The sequence below is a fragment of the Nyctereutes procyonoides genome, unplaced genomic scaffold (genome assembly GCF_905146905.1).
Source record: "Nyctereutes procyonoides isolate TBG_1078 unplaced genomic scaffold, NYPRO_anot_genome, whole genome shotgun sequence".
NCBI lineage: Eukaryota > Metazoa > Chordata > Mammalia > Carnivora > Canidae > Nyctereutes > Nyctereutes procyonoides.
In genome coordinates this window covers 10149820-10172079 of record NW_026575036.1, presented here as the reverse complement: position 1 = coordinate 10172079, position 22260 = coordinate 10149820, and the positions used below count along the sequence as shown (strand labels likewise).

The 22260-nt window shown below is 37.8% G+C and overlaps 1 protein-coding gene across 1 annotated transcript in view; it reads left to right on the top strand.

Annotated features, from left to right (window-relative positions):
- LMNTD1 (lamin tail domain containing 1) overlaps positions 1–22260 on the top strand; it is a 381533-nt gene that overhangs the window by 342055 nt on the left and 17218 nt on the right. Inside the window, exons 7-10 of the mRNA XM_055318804.1 lie at positions 11468–11654; positions 12340–12459; positions 14482–14693; positions 15297–15468. Of these exons, the coding sequence (XP_055174779.1) occupies positions 11468–11654; positions 12340–12459; positions 14482–14693; positions 15297–15468 (691 nt within the window). The remainder of the gene's footprint in view (positions 1–11467; positions 11655–12339; positions 12460–14481; positions 14694–15296; positions 15469–22260) is intronic.

The window sequence follows — 22260 nt, the reverse complement described above, 5'->3', positions numbered from 1 at the left end:
TTATGAGTTGTATTATCCAATTTATTTTTGTGCCTGGTAATTTTTATTAGATGCCAGAAATTGTCATTTTTATATTATTCAAATGCTGGCATATCTTTGTATTTATAAATATTCCTGAGCTTTGTTCTGGAATGAAATTAAGTTGCTTAGAAATAGTTTGAACCTTTTGGGACTTGCTTTTAAAATTTGTTAGTTGGCAGCAGAGCAATGTCTAGTCCATGGCTAATTAATCCTTAGTATTGAGGCAAGATTCTTCCAAGTACTGTACCCCGTGCCCCACGAATTGTGAAATTTTGCAGTCTGACTGATGGGAACATCCACTTTTCCTCATCCTGTGGGTGTTCTGAGTGCTGTTCTCCCTAATCCTTTCAAGTGTCTTGTTATCCAGTTTTAGAGAGTTTATTGGAATACATGTGCTAATCATCCTCTGCTGAATACTTACAGGGAATCATCTGAAAATGTCCAGAATTTCTATTTATGCAGCAATCTCCTCTCTGGTCCTCTGCCTGTGACCTCTTGCCACCTGGGTCTCTCCAGGTTCTAAGCTCCATCTCCTCAAGTGAGAGAACCACCAGGCTCTACCTGGCTCCAGCTCTCTGTGTCAGAGCCTGGAAACTCTCTCAAGGCAGTAATCTGGGAAAGTGTTAAGGCTCACTTTATTTATTTTCTGTCTTTCAGAGATCACTATTCTTCAGTGGCCAGTGGCCAATATCTTGAAAAGCATTGTTTCATATAATCTTTCCAGATTTTTAGTTGTTTCAGGTGGGTGGTCAAATACAATTTCTGTTATTCTATCTTAGCTAGAAACAGAAGCCAATTCTCAATTTGATTGTTTCAGTAAAACATATTGTTTCTTTCCTACTATCATTTATCATCTTATGAATGCTTAATATCTTTCACCAGGAGGAAAAATTTAGTAAGCAAACAAGAAACAAGATGGAGACATTATTAGAATTTTCACTAGCTATGCATGATCTTCTTCCCTATATCTAAGACCATATATTAGCTTCCAGATCAGATCTAGATGCCTCAGGAGTGACCAAACTATATTAAGGCTGCCTTTCCACCCATTCTTCTTCTCTACCCCCCAGGTAATTCTTCATTCTATAAATCTAGAATCAAGATTGTAGTAAGCTGTAGACTGAGATGGGTATCACCAAAATTAGAACTACGTGAATACTTTTTGGTCAAATAGCTTATGATATTACAAATCTATTCATATGCCCAAGGATGATGATTCAATCTATTTATTCTTCCCTCAGATTTTTTAAAGATTTTATTTATTTATTCATGAAAGACACACACAGAGAGAGAGGCAGAGACATAGGCAGAGGGAGAAGCATGCTCCATGTAGGAATCATGCCCTGAGCCGAAGGCAGATGCTTAACCACTAGGCCATCCAGGCATCCTCTCTCAGATATTTTAAAACATGATGGTGTACTAACTTAACTCTTCATTACATTAAGGGTCTTTTACCAAAACTTTCAGCCTGAGGGCTTTTCTCTTGTAATACCAATGAATTGAATCAAGTTTGTCTTTTAAAAACTTAGGAAGTTCTAAATGCTCACCCCTTTGCCAGACCCCCACAGCTATACACAAAGATGTCAATCTGTATAGAAAATGTTAGGTAGGTGTATCTTGGAAGGACTGAAACTCTAAAGTAATTTTAGCAAACTTTAAAGTTGTAGAAACCTAAAGACAGATAAGTAGCATGAAGCTATCAAGAGAAACCCAAGAACTAGATAAATCAGCACTTAAATAATGAAATGTCACTTTTTTTTTTAAAGTTACATAGCCATATGTCTCTTTACAAATCAGTCCCATACAAAGACTCTTGACAAAATGACTGGTACATCACTCTCCACTCTCATCAAATAATGACTTATAAGTAGAGGTCTCAGGTCACTTTTCTACTAACGAAAAATGGGAAGGCTTATTGGAAAGAGAAAAAGATAACTAAAAGTCTTTGCAATAGCTTAACAGCCCTGCCTCTGTGAATTTCTATGTATTGTATGAAATATTTTCCTATAGCTTTTGGCCTTATATCAAAAGAACGGCAAATTAAATGACTCACTCTGATATGGATGATGTTATTTTTGCTACCAGATAAGCTAATTTATTCTTATATGCATAAAATAAAAATTTAAGATCAATAAATAAACACTTCACTTAAATAATGAAAGATTTTTGAAGAGCAACTCTACATGTTCCATTACATGTATGATAACAAAAGGATAACAACTACTCTAGGGTCTTACCTTTTTAAAAGCAGAATTCAAAATAGTGTTCATTTCCCATGCAAAAAAGCAAGTCTGACAAACAAAAAGGTATCTTGTTAAGAAATCACAACATCTCATAGAGAATTTAATAACAGTAGGCTAAGGATGACATAGAGGAATTCTAGGAATTTCAAAGAAGAGTAAAATGCTATATCCAGTTTAGTAAGAACCATAATGGTAATGCAAAAGAAAAGAATATGTATGTAAATTACTCACAAGTAAACCTTTGCAAAACTGGCAATCTCATACAGTGCAATGGGAGTATGAAGTGAAACCACTATTTTGAAAGCAGTTTGGTAATGTATATTGAGATTTCATGGATGTTTGCATCCTCTATTCTCACAATTCTTCTTCTAGAAGTGATGGCTGACATTTGGAGCCACTTTTCTCCTCAGTTGTTAATTAGAAAGAAGCAGCTAAGAAGCTGAGAACTTAATAATATATTCACAGTTTCATAGGACCTAGTGAATAAAAATTGGGATTTAGGTCCTATCAAGAAAGGGAGTCACTGATAAACAACCCAGGTTTTCAGTTGGAACTTCAAAGAGTCACCCAATAGTAAGGTTATATTCAAAATAGAACATCCTAGGGACAACTGAGTGGCTCAGCAGTTGAGCATCTGCCTTTGTCTTAGGTCATGATCCTGGGGTCCTGGGACTGAGTCCCACATTGGACTCCCTACAGGGAGCCTGCTTCTCCCTCTGCCATGTCTCTGCCTCTCTCTGTGTCTTTCATGAATAAAAAAATCTTAAAAAAAAAAATAGAACATCCTAATTGGAGCTGAAACAGTCATTTACCATCTTGGTTTGATTAAAGTGATTTACTCTCAATTTAAATGGCTGCCAGTAGCTAAAGGAAATCCTCTATGTATTGACAAAATGCTATACAAAGTCTCAAATTATCTCTGCAGTTCTTAATCTGTAATTCTAGACACTAAGTAAAAAATAACAAAGCATACAAATGATCAAAGTTAACTAAAAACTAAGATTACAAATAGACTAAAAACAGGTCTTGAGGTGCAGATATTATGGTTATATGTCAGGGATAAAATAACAATGACTAAATATTCAAGGAATTAAATGACAAGATAGAACTGGAAACTAAATGTTTTTGGTTTATTCTTACTGAATTATCAAAAAGAAATTCTAGAACTAAAATATCCAATAGGAGAAATTACTATTTCAGAAGTAGATGGGTTTAACAATATATTTGATGCAACAGAATAGAGAATTATTGCACTAAAACATCCTTAGAAAAAATACCTAGGCTGAATTGCAAAGATATTAGAAGAATAGAAACAAGCATAAGGAGAAATAGAGAAAGTCAACAAAAAAAAATCTAACTACTCATAATTTAAGTCACTTAAGGAGAGAAGACACAGATTAAGATAGAATAGTGCTAGTGGAAATACAGCAGAGAAGGTCCACAAACTAATGAAAGACATCAAGCCACAGATGCAAGTAGCACTGCCAACTCCCAAAAAGATAAAAGACAGAAAAATAAAAATTCAAACCTCTGGATGCATTGTAGAAAAACTTCTATAACTGAAGATATAAGAGGGATGCCTGGATGGCTCAGTCAGTTAAGCCTCTGGTTCTTGATTTTGGCTCCATGCCGGGTATGGAGCCTGCTTTAGATTCTCTCTTGCCCTCTCCCTCTGCTCCTCCTCACCACGATCCCCCAAACAAACAAACAAACAAACAAAAATTGAAGACATAAGGAAAGTCTTAGCCAGGGAAAAAGGACACTTACCTTCATGGGAACAATAGGAGATTGGGAGTGATTTATAATTAGGAAAATAGAACACAGAAGACTCTAGTAACGTTTCTGGCACACAATTTGAAAATTTATAAGAAGCAGATATTAGTTTTCTATTGCTGCCATAACAAACCGTCACCAATATAGCATCTTAAAATAATGTGAATAATACTCATCAGTTCTTCTTCTAAAAAATATGTGTATGTATATATTTAAATGTTATTCCATAAATACTATGAACTCAATCATAAAAATGTAAAACAACCCTATAGAAGTAGAAAAATAATATTAACAGGCAATTCACAGAAGAAAATTGAATGGCCAATATATACCTTATTCAACTGTACTATAATCAAGGGGAAACAAGTAGAAGTATTTTGTACCCATTGTATTGAAAATATTAAGAAGTTTGAAAATTTCAAGTGTTGGTAGGGATGTGGGGAACAAGAAGAGGGACTACTAACACTTGCATAGATGGTCGGAAAAGCATGCAATGGCATGAATTGTCACAAGTCTTGTGATAAATCCTTTGTCATTAAAGTTTAAGCAAAGCTAGGAAGTCAGAAAAAAAGAGATTAACAAGATTATGTAGGGCCTTGTTTCCATGCTGTGAAGTTGGTGTTTTCTCTGGAAGAAAATGGTCAGATATCGTAGGATTTATCCTTTTTCTGGATAGCAAACAAAGATTATTCTGAAAGCAAAATGAGAATAGTTAGGAAGGTATAGGATTGGAGAAATCAGTTAGAACATTATAATACACAGAGGTGAGGAGGACCTAATGAAGATAGCAGCAATAGGGATGGAGAAAATTAGATGTATATAGAAAATATAGGGATAGAATCAATAAATAGTATTTGGTCACAGATAGGGCAATAAGATGAAAAGAGTACAAAAGTAATGGAAATTTTAGGCATGGTCAACAGGATAAATGATGATGCAATTCACTGGAATACGTTTCCCACTCTTCCAAAATCATGAGTTCAATTTAGGGCATGTTGATTTAGAGGCACCTTTGGGGTCTGTTGTCAGCTGTTTCTATGGGTCCAAAGCTCAGCAGGAATGTCTAAGTAAGAGACTTAGATTTAACAGTCATCTATGTGTTAATGGTTACTAATGCCCTGTTCATAGATGATATCACATATATGGAGTATGATGAGGATAAAAGTGAGTTAAGGACAGAATCCCAGGGACCAACATCTGAGAGATGGATGAAGAAAAAATCTGAAAAAGAGACTAAAAAGAAAAGAGGGGTAGAGACTGAAAAGGAGCAACCAGACTGATAGAAGGAAAATAATGGACTTGGGTAAATAAGGAGAGGAGTTCCAAAAAAGAAGGCCTATTCTTTTGGCAAAGGCAAATACCACAGAGACATTAAGCAAAGACTGAGTTGGTGGAAGTGTAAGTTGGTGTGGCCACTATGGAAAGAGTATGGAAGTTCCTCAAAAAATTAATATCATATGATCCAGCAATTCTATATCTGGGTATTTACCCAAAAATGAAAACAATCTCAAGAGATAGGTATATGCCACCTGTAGTTTACTGCAACATTATTTACAATAGCCAAGATAATGAAAGCAACCAAAGTGCCCATCAGTAGTAGATGAATGGATGAAAAAGATGTAGTATATATGTAAGAACATTACTCAGCCATAAAAAAGAATGAAACGTTACCATTTCCAACAACATGAATGAACCTAAAGAATATAATGCTAAATGAAAGAAGTCAGACAGAGAAAGACAAATATCATATGATTTAATTTATTTGTGCAATCTGAAAAACAAACAAAACAAGACAGAAATAGACTCATAGATACCGAAAACAAACTGTTGGTTGCCAGAGTTGGGAGGGATTGGGAGCAGGTGAAATAGAGTAAGGCGATTAAGAGGTACAAATTTTGAGTTATAAAATAAATCATGCTGATGTAATGCACAGCATAGGGATTATAGTCAATAATAATATAATAACTTTATATAGTGACAAATGATAGCTAGATAACTAAACTTATGAGGATGATTTCACAATGTGTAAAAATAGGGGATCCCTGGGTGGCGCAGCGGTTTGGCGCCTGCCTTTGGCCCAGGGCGCGATCCTGGAGGCCCGGGATCGAATCCCACGTCGGGCTCCTGGTGCATGGAGCCTGCTTCTCCCTCTGCCTGTGTCTCTGCCCCTCTCTCTCTCCGTGTGACTATCATAAATAAATAAAATAAAATAAAAATAAAAATAAAAATAAAATAAAATAAAAAACAATGTGTAAAAATATCGAATGGCTATGATGCGTTCCTGCAACTAATAGGCTATTGTATGTCAATCATACTTCAATGAAAAAGACTGTATTGCATATCTGATGGTTGCCAAGAGAGTAGATCTTAATTTTTTTTTTTTTTTATAAATTAATTTTTATTGGTGTTCAATTTACCAACATACAGAATAACACCCAGTGCTCATCCCATCAAGTGTCCCCCTCAGTGCCCGTCACCCATTCACCCCCACCCCCCGCCCTCCTCCCCCTCCACCACCCCTAGTTCATTTCCCAGAGTTAGAAGTCTTTATGTTCTGTCTCCCTTTCTGATATTTCTCACACATTTCTTCTCCCTTCCCTTATATTCCCTTTCGCTATTATTCCTATTCCCCAAATGAATGAGAACATACACTGTTTGTCCTTCTCCGGTTACTGTGGCCAAGTTCAAAAAGGGTGTTGCCTGAGTTCTCCTCTGGGATTTTGATGGAATCTTGTCTCACATTTAGATCTTTCATCTATTTTGAGTTTATCTTTGTGTATGGTGCAAGAGAGTGGTCCAGTTTCATTCTTCTGCATGTGGATGTCCAATTTTCCCAGCACCATTTATTGAAGAGACTGTCTTTCTTCTAGTGGATCGTCTTTCCTCCTTTATCGTATATTAGTTGAGCATAAAGTTCAGGGTCCACTTCTGGGTTCTCTGTTCTGTTCCATTGATCTATATGTCTGTTTTTGTGCCAGTACCACACTGTCTTGATGAACACAGCTTTGTAGTACAACCTGAAATCTGGCATTGTGATGCCCCCAGATATGGTTTTCTTTTTTTAAAATTCCCCTGGCTGTTTGGGGTCTTTTCTGATTCCACACGAATCTTAAAATAATTTGTTCTAAGTCTCTGAAGAAAGTCCATGGTACTCTGCGCCTTTTGATGGGGTCATTAAGCCCATTCACGTTCAGAGTTACTATTGACAGATATGAGTTTAGTGTCATCATGATATCTATTTAGTCCTTGTTTTTGTGGATTGTTCCACTGACCTTCTTCTTAAAGGGGAGTTTTAAGAGTCCCCCTTAAAATTTCTTGCAGAGCTGGTTTGGAGGTCACATATTCTTTCAGTTCCTGCCTGTCTTGGAAGCTCTTTATCTCTCCTTCCATTTTGAATGAGAGCCTTGCTGGATAAAGTATTCTTGGTTGCATGTTCTTCTCATTTAGGACCCTGAATATATCCTGCCAGCCCTTTCTGGCCTGCCAGGTCTCTGTGGAGAGGTCTGCTGTTACCCTAATATTCCTCCCCATGAAAGTCAGGGACTTCTTGTCTCTTGCTGCTTTAAGGATCTTCTCTTTATCTTTGGAATTTGCAAGCTTCACTATTAGATGTCGAGGTGTTGAACGGTTTTTATTGATTTTAGGGGGGGATCTCTCTATTTCCTGGATCTGAATGCCTGTTTCCCTTCCCAGATTGGGAAAGTTTTCAGCTAGGATTTGTTCAAATACATATTCTGGCCCTCTGTCCCTTTCGGCGCCCTCGGGAACCCCAATTAAACGTAGGTTTTTCTTCCTTAGAGTGTCATTTATTTGCCTTAATCTGTCTTCGTGGTTCTTTAATTGTTTATCTCTTTTTTCCTCAGTTTCCCTCTTTGCCATTAACTTGTCTTCTATGTCACTCACTCGTTCTTCCACCTCGTTAACCCTCGTCGTTAGGACTTCTAGTTTGGATTGCATCTCATTCAGTTGATTTTTAATTTCTGCCTGATTGGATCTAAATTCTGCAGTCATGAAGTCTCGTGAGGCCTTAATGCTTTTTTCTAGAGCCACCAGTAGCTGTAGAATAGTGCTTCTGAATTGGCTTTCTGACATTGAAGTGTAATCCAGATTTTGTAACTCTGTGGGAGAGAGGGCTGTTTCTGATTCTTTCTTTTGAAGTGAGGTTTTCCTTCTAGTCATTTTGCTCAGTGCAGAGTGGCCAAAAACAAGTTGTATTGGAACACGGGGGAGTATCACTGGTCCGTCCAGCTGGTCTTCTGGGGGAGGGGCCTGCTGTGCTGATTTTCAGGTGTTAGCACTTGGGGGAGCTGCTCTGCCCCTGCCTGCTGCCGGGCTCAGCGGGGGTTGTTTACCCCGCCAGGCCCCAGGAGGAACAGCCGCAGTTGCTATGGCAACTCTGGAAGCCTGGATTCAGCCTCCGCAGGAACTACGGGGCTCGGGGCTCTCGGTTCTCCGTCCGCAGGGCCTGGAGGCTCCGGGGCGGGGCCGCTGATCTGCTCAGCTCGGGGCAGGAGCGTCCTCGCTGTCCTGGGCCCTCCCGGCCTCTGCCTGTCCCGGGGGAGGCCGGATCCTGGGCTGTGTCCCGGCGCCCTGTGCCCCGGGGCCTGCGCTGTGGGATTCGCGCTCCCGCCCCGCAGCCCCCTCCGCGGAGCCGCCGCCCGAGCCCCTCCGAGCTGCTCCGGTCGGTCCCCGCCGTGCGTGCTGCAGCCCTTAGGGAGCTCGGAGCACTCCCCTGCGCTCGCAGGTGTCTGTTAGTGTCCCCGGGAGCCCGAGGGCATCCCCGCCCTCCTGGGTCCTGCTCCAACTCCCTGCGAGCCCCTTTCCGCCCGCCCGGGAAGGTTGGTGCAGCTCCTGCTCCTCCGGGACGGGGCTCTCCTGTCCTGGGGACACTCGCCCCGGCCTCAGCCCGGCTCCTCGCGGGGCCCCTCCCCCTCGGAGGCCTTTTGTTTCTTTATTTCTTTTCCCCCCGTCTTCCTACCTTGATAGAAGTGCGAACTTTTCTCACTGTAGCATTCCAGCTGGTCTCTCTTTACATCTCAGGCCGAATTCGTAAATTTTCAGGATGGTTTGAAGGTTATCTAGGTAATTTGGTGGGGACAGGTGATTTGGGGACCCTGCTCTTCCGCCATCTTGCCCCTCCCCCCCCTAGATCTTAATTTTTTAATCACAAAAAATATGTGTAACTATGAATGGTGATGGATGTTAATTAGACTTATTATGTTGTAAACATTAAAATAATATGATGTGTCAATTTTACCTCAATAAAAAATAAGTAACCACTCAATTTACCACTCAGTTTACTAACTGAGAGGACACTGGTCATCTTGGTCTAGGGAGAAGTAGATGGTAGTGGATTGAGGAGTGAAGAAGAGGTGAAAAATTAATGATATAGTCTTTCCAAAAGCTTGATTGTAATAGGACTATGAAGTGGAAGCTGGAGGAGGATTGTGGGGTTTTTTTCTTTTTTAAGGTGGTAGCAGTTTGAGGATGAGTACATATTTGGGGGAAGGGGCAGTGTGAAGGGAGAGGTTGGCATTAAAGGAGTAAAAGAGAATAATGAATGGACTGAGATGCTGAAGCAGCAGGACAAGTTGGTAGTGAACAGTGTTTAACTTTAAATGGGAGAAGGGCCCCTTTTCTACTGAAACAAGACAGGCTGGAACAGAGAAGAGGTCAAGTGCATATGGATGAACCTGCTGCTAAGTGGAAAGTAGGAAAACATTTCTCTTTGATGGTCCTGTTTTCTCAGTGAAATTATTTGCTGAGAGTAAGGATGGGGAATTTGTGCATTATTGGGGAATAACAGTCTATGCTAGTTCAGCCCATGAAGAACACAATTTGCTAAAACACACGTGCACGCGCACGCACACACACCTTGCTGTCAATTACTAAGGGAGTCACTAAGGGCCAAGGTGTGGGTGGAGACCAATTTATTCAATGGCAGCGATCTATATGTGCATGTATGTTCTAGAGGTGCTCAACCACCAGGCTATATATAGACTGTAAACAATTTGAATGGCTGCATCAAACCTCTTTGAGAATTTACTCCTTAAGTGAGACAGAGAACATGTGTTAACATTTATTGAGTGATCTTGGACATGACAATCTCTCTAAACCTCAGTTTCCTTATCTATAAGATGGAAAAATAGTAGCTGTCTCACTGGGTTGTTGTGAGAATTAAGTGAAATATTAGTGTCCCTCAATTTTTTTTTACCATGACCTTCAGTAAAAAATGTGTAGCCTTATCATGAGGATTAAATGAATATCTACAAGTTCACAATGCCTTTCCCAAAATATTTGGGGACTTACTGTGTTTCAAAATTCAGAACTTGGAGGATTTCAAGAAAGTAATATGATGACCAGAACACATATTACATAACACCCCATTAGGGCTTAGAAAAATATCCAAAATCAAACATTAATTTTTTCCAAAGCCAAACAAGAATATTCACACAAGCTGTAAGTGAAGACTATAAATAGCCTCCCTTCAGTTTTAGGTCAGATTTTGCCACCACAGGAATTCAGGTCACATTTTGCTTCAAATGCATTTTTTCCAATTTTTTATTTAAATTCCAGCTAATTAACGTACAGTGTAATATTAGTTTCAGTTGTAGAATTTAGTGATTCATCTCATATATAAATAACACCCAGTGCTCATCACAACATCAAATGCATTTTTTTATGTTTTGGGGTTTTTTTAGAACTTTATGGATTTTGGAATCATGGATATGAATTTGTAGATATAGATAGATATAATCTTTTAAAAGAACCCAGCACATAATAAGTATTGTTTGTTATTATTATTGGCATTTCATTTTTAAAATGACGGCTATACCCACCAAAGGGATTTCATGATGTATTATTAAGTTGTGACCCACAGTCTGAGAAATGCTAACATATAAATGTTTATTAGCCTTGTCTCTGTTATATACGAGGCCCTCTACATGTTACAGGGAAAAATTACCATCTTATGTTTTGCATAATATTTTAAGTTTGCAAAATTCTTTTAAGTACATAATTGCTATGCATCTTCGCAGTGACTTTATCAGAAATAATCTAAATGGCTTACCTTTCCTCTTTATTTACTTGATAATTTCATGTCTTGTGCTTTTATGATGAGTGGAAGGAAATTTAAATAATGATAATCGCATCTTCCTGTGACATTTATATATTGACACCTAAAGCACTTTTTAACTTTTCTTTAATTATTTTATGTGAAAGAGATAATTTAGTTGACAGATAAACAGAACTAAGAGGTCAAGCCATATGTCTTAGGTTATAAAATATACCATTTCTTCATGGAATATGTCCAATAGAACATACAGCTATGTAAAAGTTGTATTTTTAAGGCATATTATTCAGTTCTTAAAATGAGCTATAGACACACTTCTCTAAAGTTACCTTATAAATCTTTATGCTTTATTTGTTAGTGCTCTTGGAGACATTAAAATAGCTGAAGTAAATGTCAAAGGTTTATTTGTGAAGCTCATTAACTCTTCTCTTGACAAAGAACTGGAGATTGGAGGTCATATTCTCCAGCAAAATGTGAATGGACAAACAATCTCTTTGTATCGCTTCCTTCCGAATATCGTAATGCAAGCCAATTGCACAGTAACAGTGAGTATAAGATATAAATGCTATGAACTAGAATTGTACAGAAAAAATTTATTTGCTAAAATGTGATTTCTGGTTGTTGTTGGTTACTTGTGCCACTTTGTCCATCCTTGAATATAAATTAATACCCATAATAAAATGTCCATGGCTTTCCTCAATTTGGTGCACAATACCTTTTGGGATTATTAAAGATTTGTTTGTTTGAGAGGGAGAGAGAGTGAGGGTGAGGGAGAAGGGGCAGAGAGAGAGGGAGAGAGAGTCTTAAGCAGACTCCATGCTAATCATGGAGCTTGCTCTCACAACCCTAAGATCACAACCTGAGCAAAACCAGGAGTCCGTGATATAGCTGACTATGCCACCCAGGCATCCCAAATACCTTTTGTTTTCATGATTCAACTATTAAAACAAAATACCTAAGCTCCTAAAACTAAGCAAACATAATCCTTAAAAGAAAAACTAAGAGATCATATACTCAGAGAACAGGTAATTAGCTGATGCTGGAAGGTTTCCTCTCTTTCTTGTGCTTTCCTTTAAACCATATGCAGTAGCTGTTTGCTGTTACACAGCTTGACATTATATATTATACAGTCATATTTTAAAACCTCATCTGTTCAGAATGATGCATTGCAATGACCCTCTGACATCTACAAAACTACTTGGTCTGTCACTAACAACCATTTTCTTACAGGTGTGGGCAGCTGCATCTGAAGCAAAGCATCAGCCACCATCAGATTTTCTTTGGAGAGAACAAAACAAGTTTAAGACAGGCCCAAATTGTACAACGATTCTGTGCAAACCTAATGGTGAAGTCAGTGTCCTATTCTTAACAATAGGTTTTTTTAAAAAGAATAGGTAGCTGTCCTTAGTTTCCCCTTCTCCTCTTAGCTGACTCAATTATTTTCCATTCTTAATAGCTTGTATAAAACCATTATTAATTGCAATAACATGTCAGGCAAATCAACAGCACCCTCTTCCCAGGGCCAAAGTGCCAAAGAGCTACTTATAAATTGGCAAAAATAATTTTCATAGTCTACATTCCTAAGAAGTTGTTGCAAATTTCAGAGTCAAGGATGGATTTTATTTATGATATTTAGGTTGAAGAGAGGAATAAGAAAGGCAGGTACTACTAGAGATCTTTTCTATTCATTTATTCATGTCTCAAATATTTGTTGAGATTATTCTCTACTCAATGGCTGTAATAAGTGCTGAGAATATAAAGTAGAGTAGGACATGGTATCTGCTCTTAAGAGACTAATATTTTAGTGAATGGACATATAGTCTAATTTGTAATGACTCTACATTATTCACTATAAAGTTAAGTGTATTAGTAATAATTTTGGGTAACTCATTCCCAGTATTTGACAATTTTATATTTTCATTCTACTTTTTCCTTAGCATAATATTAGCATAAATATATGCCCAAAGACATACTAATAAAGTTGAAAGATATTTTTGTTTACAACAAAATAGTCATTTCTCTTGCAAAACCATTCTTGTGATTTTTCTTAAATGCCTGCCTTTTTCTCTACCTTCAGTCTTACTTACTATGTCATAAAACTACTAATCCAGATAATACGTTGATTGGAATCTATCTTTCTGCTTGTCTTTCTTGCTCCATTATATCTCATGCTTAGTTTGATGTTCCCTTTAGAGTAGACTTGCTAATTTATTATGAGCAATTTAATGTCTTTCTATAAGAATAGCAGTTGTTAGAGAGAATACTCATTAGATGTAATTTTGAAGCCTTTACCCACCTTTAGTTTTTTTAATGGGCTCTTACTGAATTGTATACTTCAAATGATTTTCATTGATGGGAAAAATAAGGTGATGTAATATAAATTGTTTACTCAGGCTCATAAAAAAATCATTGGCAAAACTCTATGATTAAGGCATTCCTGTTTCAGACTTTTCATCACATTTATCCACCCATTTATTCACTCTGCAAACACATTTGGGGTTTCTACTTTGTATGCACACTGTTCTTAGTCACTAAATGTTGAACCAGACAGACCAGGTCCCTGAGCTCCTGAAATCTCCATTTGAGTAAACTGTCATTCCCTGCAATGGAATTAGTCTTTGTACTTACACTACTTCTTTTACTCTGGTTTGAACTATTTTGCACATCAAGGATCAGATTATTTCTGCAGGGTGATGTAAACACAAAACCCTTTATTTGCTAGTAAAAGAGTGAAACTGATCAATTCATTCATATGGGAAACATTTACATATGTTTAGTATCTGCCAAGTATTATGCTAGGTGGTGGAAAAAAAGAACGTAACTATTGCATGGTTCCTGTCCTCAGGAAATTCAGTCTAATAGGCTCCTTTATCCCACCTAGAATTCAAGCTCAAAGAATGTGGCTTCTTCTCCATGTCTCTCCTTCTACTGCCCATTTCCCCATCTCAAATAAAACCTGTATATATGCATATACATATGTATATTAAATATTCCAATTTAATGATAATATTACAAATACTTTTTTGCATAGTTCTTTACAGTTATGAAATTTAGTAGCTTAACTGAATCTCACAACCACCCTCCTCATATAGCAATTCCCTACCATCACCCTCCCCATTTCACATATGAGGACACAGTCCAAGACAGTAAGCAGATAATCTGCCTGAGTTTATGCAGTTTATAGTTTTCGGAATTGGAAACTAAGGCCAGGATGTCTTACTACATCTTCATTGAGTTCCACTAATTGACACATAGTAGGTAAGTGACATTAAACTGTTTGACTTTGAAACTTTATTGCAATAAGCCTATGGTATTTTTTAAAAATCTACCTAACTGGATTTATATCTGATATTAATGAATCATTTTTGTTAGGCTGTTGCCTGGTATACTCCTATTCACTGGAAGCAAGCGTGGGAGAAATTAGAGACTGACATTGAATTTGACAGATGCTCGATAGTAAGTCCGTCTCAAAGACACAGGTTTCCATGGCCAGTATCTATAACTACAACTGAAGAAAAACAAGATAAATCTGATAAAAATATCTCAGGATATCAGATGAAACAAGTTAGAGTTTTTCTTAAAAGGTAAAAGTTGCTTGGCTTTTTTTTTTTTTAATGGAGTCCTTCCCACAATTAGTAACTGAGCAAGTAAGAATGATTGGGTAACAAATAGATTCATAATGAATACGTAAATCAATAATGACCAAAAAATCCTATTTTAAATAGGACCATAAAAACTATAATGCTTTTTTTGTTTCATAAAAAACACAGAGCAAGCTGGATTATAGTCATGGAATAGTAAACGCTGGTGACTTCCACTAGGCGATTTCAAGACCCCCTCCCACCATTTCACTTAGTGGCACTGCTATTACAGGCAAAGCTGTGGAGAGGTGAGGAGATGAAGTTATCACCCTGTCTTTAGTGCTTAGGTGGAGGAAGAGGTGCATCATCTAGAGATTTCATCTTGGATCAAGAGCTAGCTTGTGGCTTAGAGTGCAGAATTTATGTTACACATATTGAGGCAAATGCCTCTGATGTTGATAAAAGTGCTGCCCAAAGGTCTAGAAAAGCCATATTCTCTGGTCTTAAAACATGCTTTAACTTTAATTGAGACTTCATTGCTAATTCCACTATTTAAGATAATTTTTGGGTTTACTTTTGGCTTAATTTTTTTTCTTTTTTTTAAAGAGAAAAAGAAAATCCACCACTCCCTTTTCCCAATAGCAGCCCATGGTGCCACAGTCCCAATGTCCCTTCACATCCCTACTGTCCTCTGATTGAACCTTGCAATAACTGCACGGCTGAAAGCAGCTTAGATAGACAGCCTAGGCCTCAGTCATCCAGGCCTGATCCAGCCCAGGTAAGTCAAAGGGATACATATTCCAGTAAAGAGTTAAGGGATATGGGGGTGTGATGAGGGAGGACAAGAGAGAAAGAGGGAGGGAGGAAAAGAGAAGGAGGGAGGAGTGAAACCTGGTAAAAGGGGTTAAGTGGTAAAATTCACTATTATTAAGAACTATTCATATCCTCAAGTATAGATGGCTCCTAAAGCAAATATCTGAAATCAGTCACTTACATTTGCTTTACCAAAATGTCTTATACTGTTCTTGATAAATAGCCTTTTTTTTTTTTTTAAGATTTCATGCAGGAAGCCGGATGTGGGACTCAATCCCGGGACTCCGAGACCACGCCCCAGACCAAAGGCAGGCACCAAACCGCTGAGCCACCCAGGGATCCCCCGATAAATACCTATTGAATGAAGCAATGGATCAAAAGAATAGTTGGGGGACGCCTGGGGTGGCTCAGCGGTTGAGCCTCTGCCTTTGACTCTGAGCATGATCCCAGAGTCCTGGGATCAAGTCCCAAATCCGGCTCCCTGATGGAGCCTGCTTCTCCCCCTTGCTGTGTCTCTGCCTCTCTCTCTCTCTCTCTCTCTCTCTCTCTCTCTGTGTGTGTGTGTGTGTGTGTGTGTATCTCTCATGAATAAATAAATAAAATCTTTTAAAAAAAAAAAAGAATAGTGGGACCAGCATACATAGGATTCTTGAAGTTTGGTCAAAAGTACATTTGTTTTTCATTAAGCAGGAAAAACTGGCTCTATAAATCTATACTGTGCTTAAAGAGAAATCCATCTTTTCCAAACACATTCTAATATAGTTCCAAATTCTTATTGTTTTTCAACAAGAAGCTTCTTGTTTAAGTCCTCTAAAGTTTTCAGAGTTGTGTTATTAACCCAGGATCTATGAATGCATTTCAGGAAGTCCCTGAACTGCTGTATTTGGTACACAAATGTGTGCCTATATGCTGTTTCTTGGAGAAAGAGTTCATGAGGTTCATCAGGTACCCCCAAATGTTTACAAGAAGCTAATTAAAACACAATGCCAGATCCTAAGCTGTGGAGAAAGTCTGTTTCATACAGGTGCTATATCCTGCTCATGCTAAAATGGTTCACAAACTTTTATTTAGTAGAGGGATGCTTTTTTAAATGAAATCTTGCAATGAGAGGGGCACTTGGCAGGATGAGCACTGGGTGTTATGCTATATGTTGGCAAATTGAACTCCAATAAAAAAAATTTTAAAAAAGAAATCTTGGACAGACCCAATATATAAAATGGAAAAAAAGCAAACCTGTCCAAGTTGAAGAAAAGGTAGCAATTCCTACTGACCACTATACCCTTCTTCCCTCCCATCTTGCCTGGCTTCTTCCCTCCTTCCCTGCGATCTTTGAGGCACTCTCTGGAATCAAAGAATTCTATATCACAGTATGAAAACCACTGTGTTAGTAGAGCAACACATAAATGGAGCTAGCACCCCCAAAATAGTAACTTTTAGAAGTGAAATGATGAAACTTATGTAAAGTACTGAATATATTCCACTTCATAAAATTAAGTACCTTAGATCTTTTTGCTTGAGTTTCTTCATTTGTCAAGAAAGAGATTTGGGTCTGAAATTCAAACAGCCCTTTTAGCAATTATTTATACACATAATTTATACAGATGCACACCTTTAGTACATTACAACTTAGATTTGAAACTTGCAAGAAGTACATGAATTATGTTTTTCTCCAAATGATGACAGATTTCCTATTTTACTCATTCTAAACAACTTGTTTCCCAAGGAAATTTGACTTCAAATTTTCTGTAATTTTTTATTCAACTATAATTAACATAAAGCATTGTATTAGTTTCAGATGTACAATAAATACATGATTTAAATTTCTGTGCATTACTCAATGCCCATCACGATAAGTATACTCATAATCCCCTTGACCCAATTCATCCATCTCCCCCACCCACTTCCTCCCTGGCAACCACCAGTTTGTTTTCTAAATTTAAGAGTCTTCTCATGAACAGACTGTTTTCCAAATAAGACATACGGGTGGCCGACATAAAAAGATGCTCAACATCACTCATCAGAGATGTGAAAATCAAAACCACAATAAGATACCACCACACACCTGTCAGAATGTCTAAAATCAAAAAATCCAGAAAAACAAATGTTGGCAATGATGTGGAGAAAAAGGAACAAAACAAATGAACAAAGGGGAAAGACAAACCAAAACACACTCTTAACTATAAAGGACAAACAGAAGGTTACCAGAGGATAGTTGGATGCGGGAAATGGGTGAAATAGGTGAAGAGAATGAAGAGTACATTTATCTTGATGAGCACTGAGTAATATATTGAACTGCTGAATAACTATATTATACATCTGAAACTAATATAACACTGTATGTTAACTATACTGGTATTATAATAATTTTTCAAAAAAAGTAGTTTTCTCTCTTTTATTCTTTGTTCATATGTTTTATTTCTTAAATTCCACATCTATGGTATTTATCTTTCTCTGACAGACTTATTTCACTTAGCATTATATCCTCTAGATCCATCCATGTTGTTGCAAATGGCCAGGTTTCATTCATTTTTAAGGCTGAAATATATACACACATACTACTTCTGAATTCATTCATTTATGGATGGACACTTGGTTTGCTTCCATATCTTGGCTACTGTAAATAATGCTGCAGTAAATAGGGGTGCATATAGTTTTTAATTAGGTTTTTTTTTGTTTTCTTTGGGTAAATATCCAATGGTGAAATTACTGGACCATATAAAAATGCTATTTTCAATTTTTTTAGTAACTTCCATACTGTTTTCCACAGTAGCTGCACCAGTTTGCATTTCCACCAACAATGAAGGGTTCCTTTTTCTCCACATCCTCACCAATACTTGCTGTTTCTTGTCTTTTAGCCATTCTGACAGATGTGAGGTGATATTTCATTGTGGTTTTGATTTGCATTTGCCTGATAATTTAATGATGCTGAATATCTTTTCATGTATCTAATGGCCATCTGTAGGTCTTCTGTGGAAAAATGTCTATTCAGATCTTCTGTCCATTTTTCAATTGGATTATTTATTTCTTTGGTGTTCAATTGTATAAGGGTTCTTTTTTTCAAGTGTTCATTTAAATTCCAGTTAGTTAACATACAGTGTAATATTAGTTTCATGTAGAATTTAGTGATGCATTACTTACTTACAAACCCAGTACTCATCACAGCAAATGCCATCCTTAATCCCCATCACTCATTTAACTCATTCCCCTGCCCATCTCCCCTCCAGTAACCAGGAGTATGTTCTCTATAGTAAAAAGTCTATTTACCAATTTGCCTCTCTTTTTTTTTCTTTAGTTCATCTGTTTTGCTTCTCAAATTCCACATATGAGTGAAATCACTTATTTCACTTGCATAATTCTAGCTCCATCCACATCTTTTAAAATAACATACAACAACTTCTTTATCCATTCCTCACTCAATGGCATTGGGTTTCTTCCATAATTTGGCTATTGTTGATAATGCTAATATAAACATTGGGGTGCATGTATCCCTTCAAATCAGGATTTTGTATCCTTTAGATAAATACCACAACTTCTTTATGCATTCATCAGTCAATGGATATTTGGGCTCTTTCCATAATTTGGCTAATGTTGATAATGCTGCTATAAACTTTGGGATGCATGTATCCTTTCAAATCAGTATTTTTGTATCCTTTGGTAAATATTTAGTAGTACAATAGTTGGAATGAGGGCAGTTCATTTTTAACTTTGTGAGGAACCTTCATGCTGTTTTCCAGGGTGGATGCACCAGTTTGCATTTCCACCAACAGTGTAAGAGGGTTCCCCTTTCTCTGCATCCTTCCTAACACCAGTTGTTCCTTGTGGTATTAATTTTAGCCATCTGACAGGTATGAGGTGATGTCTCATTGTAGTTTTTATTTGTATTTCCCTGATGATCAGTGATGTTGAGCATATTTTCATCTACAGTGGTCTTACTTTTTTTCATCCATTCCAGCACCCTAGATAGTCTTTTGACTGAAGCATTTAGTTCATTTACATTCAAAATAATTAGTGATAAGTATGTATACTTGTTGCCATTTTGTTACTTGTTTTATGGTTGTTTTGTAGTTCTCTGTTCCTTTCTTCTCCTGCTCTCTTCTTTCACAATTTGCTGGTTTTCTTTAGTGGTATACTTGGATTCCTTTCACCTTATTTTTTCCATATCTATGAGTAGTTTTTGATTTGTGATACTATTAGGTATATATACCGTCTTATGCATATAGCAGTCACAACAGTAGGGCACACACAACAAACATAGTAGGCACTCCTGAAGTGCCAGTTTCTAGTGAACAGAGAACACTGCACTGCAGGGAACTGTAGGACCTTTTCTTTATAAGATCAACCCAAACAGGTCCACGCCAATATATATAGTAATTAAAATGTCAAAAAGTGGTGAGAAAGAAAGAATATTAAAAGCACAAAGAGAAAAGAAAACAGTTATATACAAGGGAAACACCAAAAGGCTAATAGATTTTTCAGCAGAAACTTTGCAGGCCAAAAGAAAATTGCATGATATGTTCCAAGTGCTTAAAGAAAAAGCATGCAGCCAAAAATATTCTATCCAGCAAAGCTATCATCCAGAATAGAAAAAGAGATAGAGAATTTCCCTGATAAGCAAAAATTAAAGGAATATAGGACCATTAAATCAGTCCTACAAGAAATGTTAAAGCAGACTCTGAGTGGAAAGGAAAGACCATAAGTAGGAGTAAGAAAAGTAGAAATCACAAAAGCAGTAAAATTAAGTATATCTATAAAAATCAGGTAAGGGATTAGTAAAATAAAAGGAGGGAAAATATAACACTATATAGCTAAAATGTAAGAGGGGCAGGAGTAAAGATGTGTTGAAAATTAAGCCACCATCAACTTAATAACTTCAGGAGTGCCTACTATGTTTGTAGTCAGACCTGATATTTGCCCCCAGCCCATTGAGGAGCTTTAGTAGGACTGGTTTCTATCATTATCTTTCCCTCTCCCTGGGTAAGAGTCACTTTGCTATGGTTCTGGCCCCTGCTGGGACTGTTTTACACTACCAGACTTGCAGCACCACTTTGGATGGGCTCCAGTCAAGGGTATATTGGAAGAGTCAGGTCCACAGGAAAACATGGGGGTTGGCTGCAGTGCCAGCAAGGGCTATGCTGATCTGCTGTGGGAGAGCCCTTGTAGCCACCCAGGAAAACTACCAAGGCTCACCACGTTGAAGGGGGGTAGATCCAGATAAGCTCACAGGGGCCTGGCTTGCAGTGTTAGCAAGATTGCCTCTGCTGTGGTAGGGGACCTTTAGCCACTTTGGAGAACTCCTACAGAGGCTGGTTGCAGGGGCAAGTCCACAGAAGAGTGCAGGAATGCTTTTATCAAGGTAGGTGGGGAGTGTTGATACTGCACTGGTTCTCACAGGTGTCCATATATCTAGGCTGGAGGACAGGGAAGGGAGATGGCACCCACTAGTTCTTTTGTTCTTGTAATAGTCTCCCAAAAATCCCTGCCTTTCCAACACATGCTCTGGGATTAGTAAATAAATCTTCTTGTATGTTCCAGGTATTTTTCAAACTGCTGCTTCTATGCTATAACTTACCAAGGCTGTTTGCTGTACTGTCTCTATAAGGGCAGGGACAGCACCCTCCCAGCTATCTCAGAGCTGAGCCATAATTTTTAAAGTTCCAGGTGTTAAGCCCCACTGATTGTTAGGCCCCTGTGGTTTTCAAAACCAAATGTTATAGGGATTCATCTTCCCTATGTGTGTTTCCTGTGCCTAAGGAACCTGGTATGGGGTCTGATCCTCTCCCCTCTCTACAGTGCTGGCATCCCTTCCTCCCTGAGACAGTCCTGTTGGTCTGTTTGGCTCCCAACCATATCTCCGCCCTTCCTACCCTTTCTGATATGGCTTCTTCTCTACATTTAGCTGTGGATCGTCTGTTCTGCCAATCTTTAGGTTGTTTTCTTAGTTATTTGCACTAATGTGGGAGTTATCTAGTTTTATCTCTGGGACAAGATAAGCTTAGGATCCTCCTACTCTGCCATCTTCCCCAGAAGTCCTATACCATTTTCTTATGTTATTAAATTGACTAGGCTTTCTAGTATATTGTGGAATAGCTCCAGTGAGCATGACCGTCTTTGGCTGGTTTCTGTTCTTGGTGACAATGCCTCTAAAGCAACAACAGGATGTTTATTGAAAGTCACCACTTACCATTTGTTCTGCTGAGATTTTATTCCCATAGGAATTGGCAGAAACTTGGGAAAGTGTTCTGAATTTCTAAAATATATGGGAATTTTATCCAATCTTATAAAAGTCACAAATCCACAGAGGTCCACTACACATTAAAGGATGAAATAAGATACAAAATTCATTCTTCCCCACTGAATATTCACAACAAACAAAAATACAAAAATCACTCATATGAAGAAAGTATTCCTGATAGTTATGGAGTAATGAAAAAGGGTTTCATCAAAGCCCCCTACAAAAAACAGCCAAAAAAATGTGAATAGATTCTCCTTAAGAGTCCTTTCAGCTACCTTACCAAGGGAGAAGGGGCATCCACTGGCCCTTCACTCCATGAACAACCAAATCTCTTGCCATGATTGCTCGCATTTTCTCTGTTAGAAGCACACGTACTCTCATACCTTAAGAGATCACCAGAACTTCTATCAAAAGGCTGTCAAGATATCCTCCCCTATCTTAAGAGAAATATGATGAAAGAAATTAAAACATTTCCATATCATTATAAGTCTCATTATTCCCATTTCACAGATAAAGAATGAGATA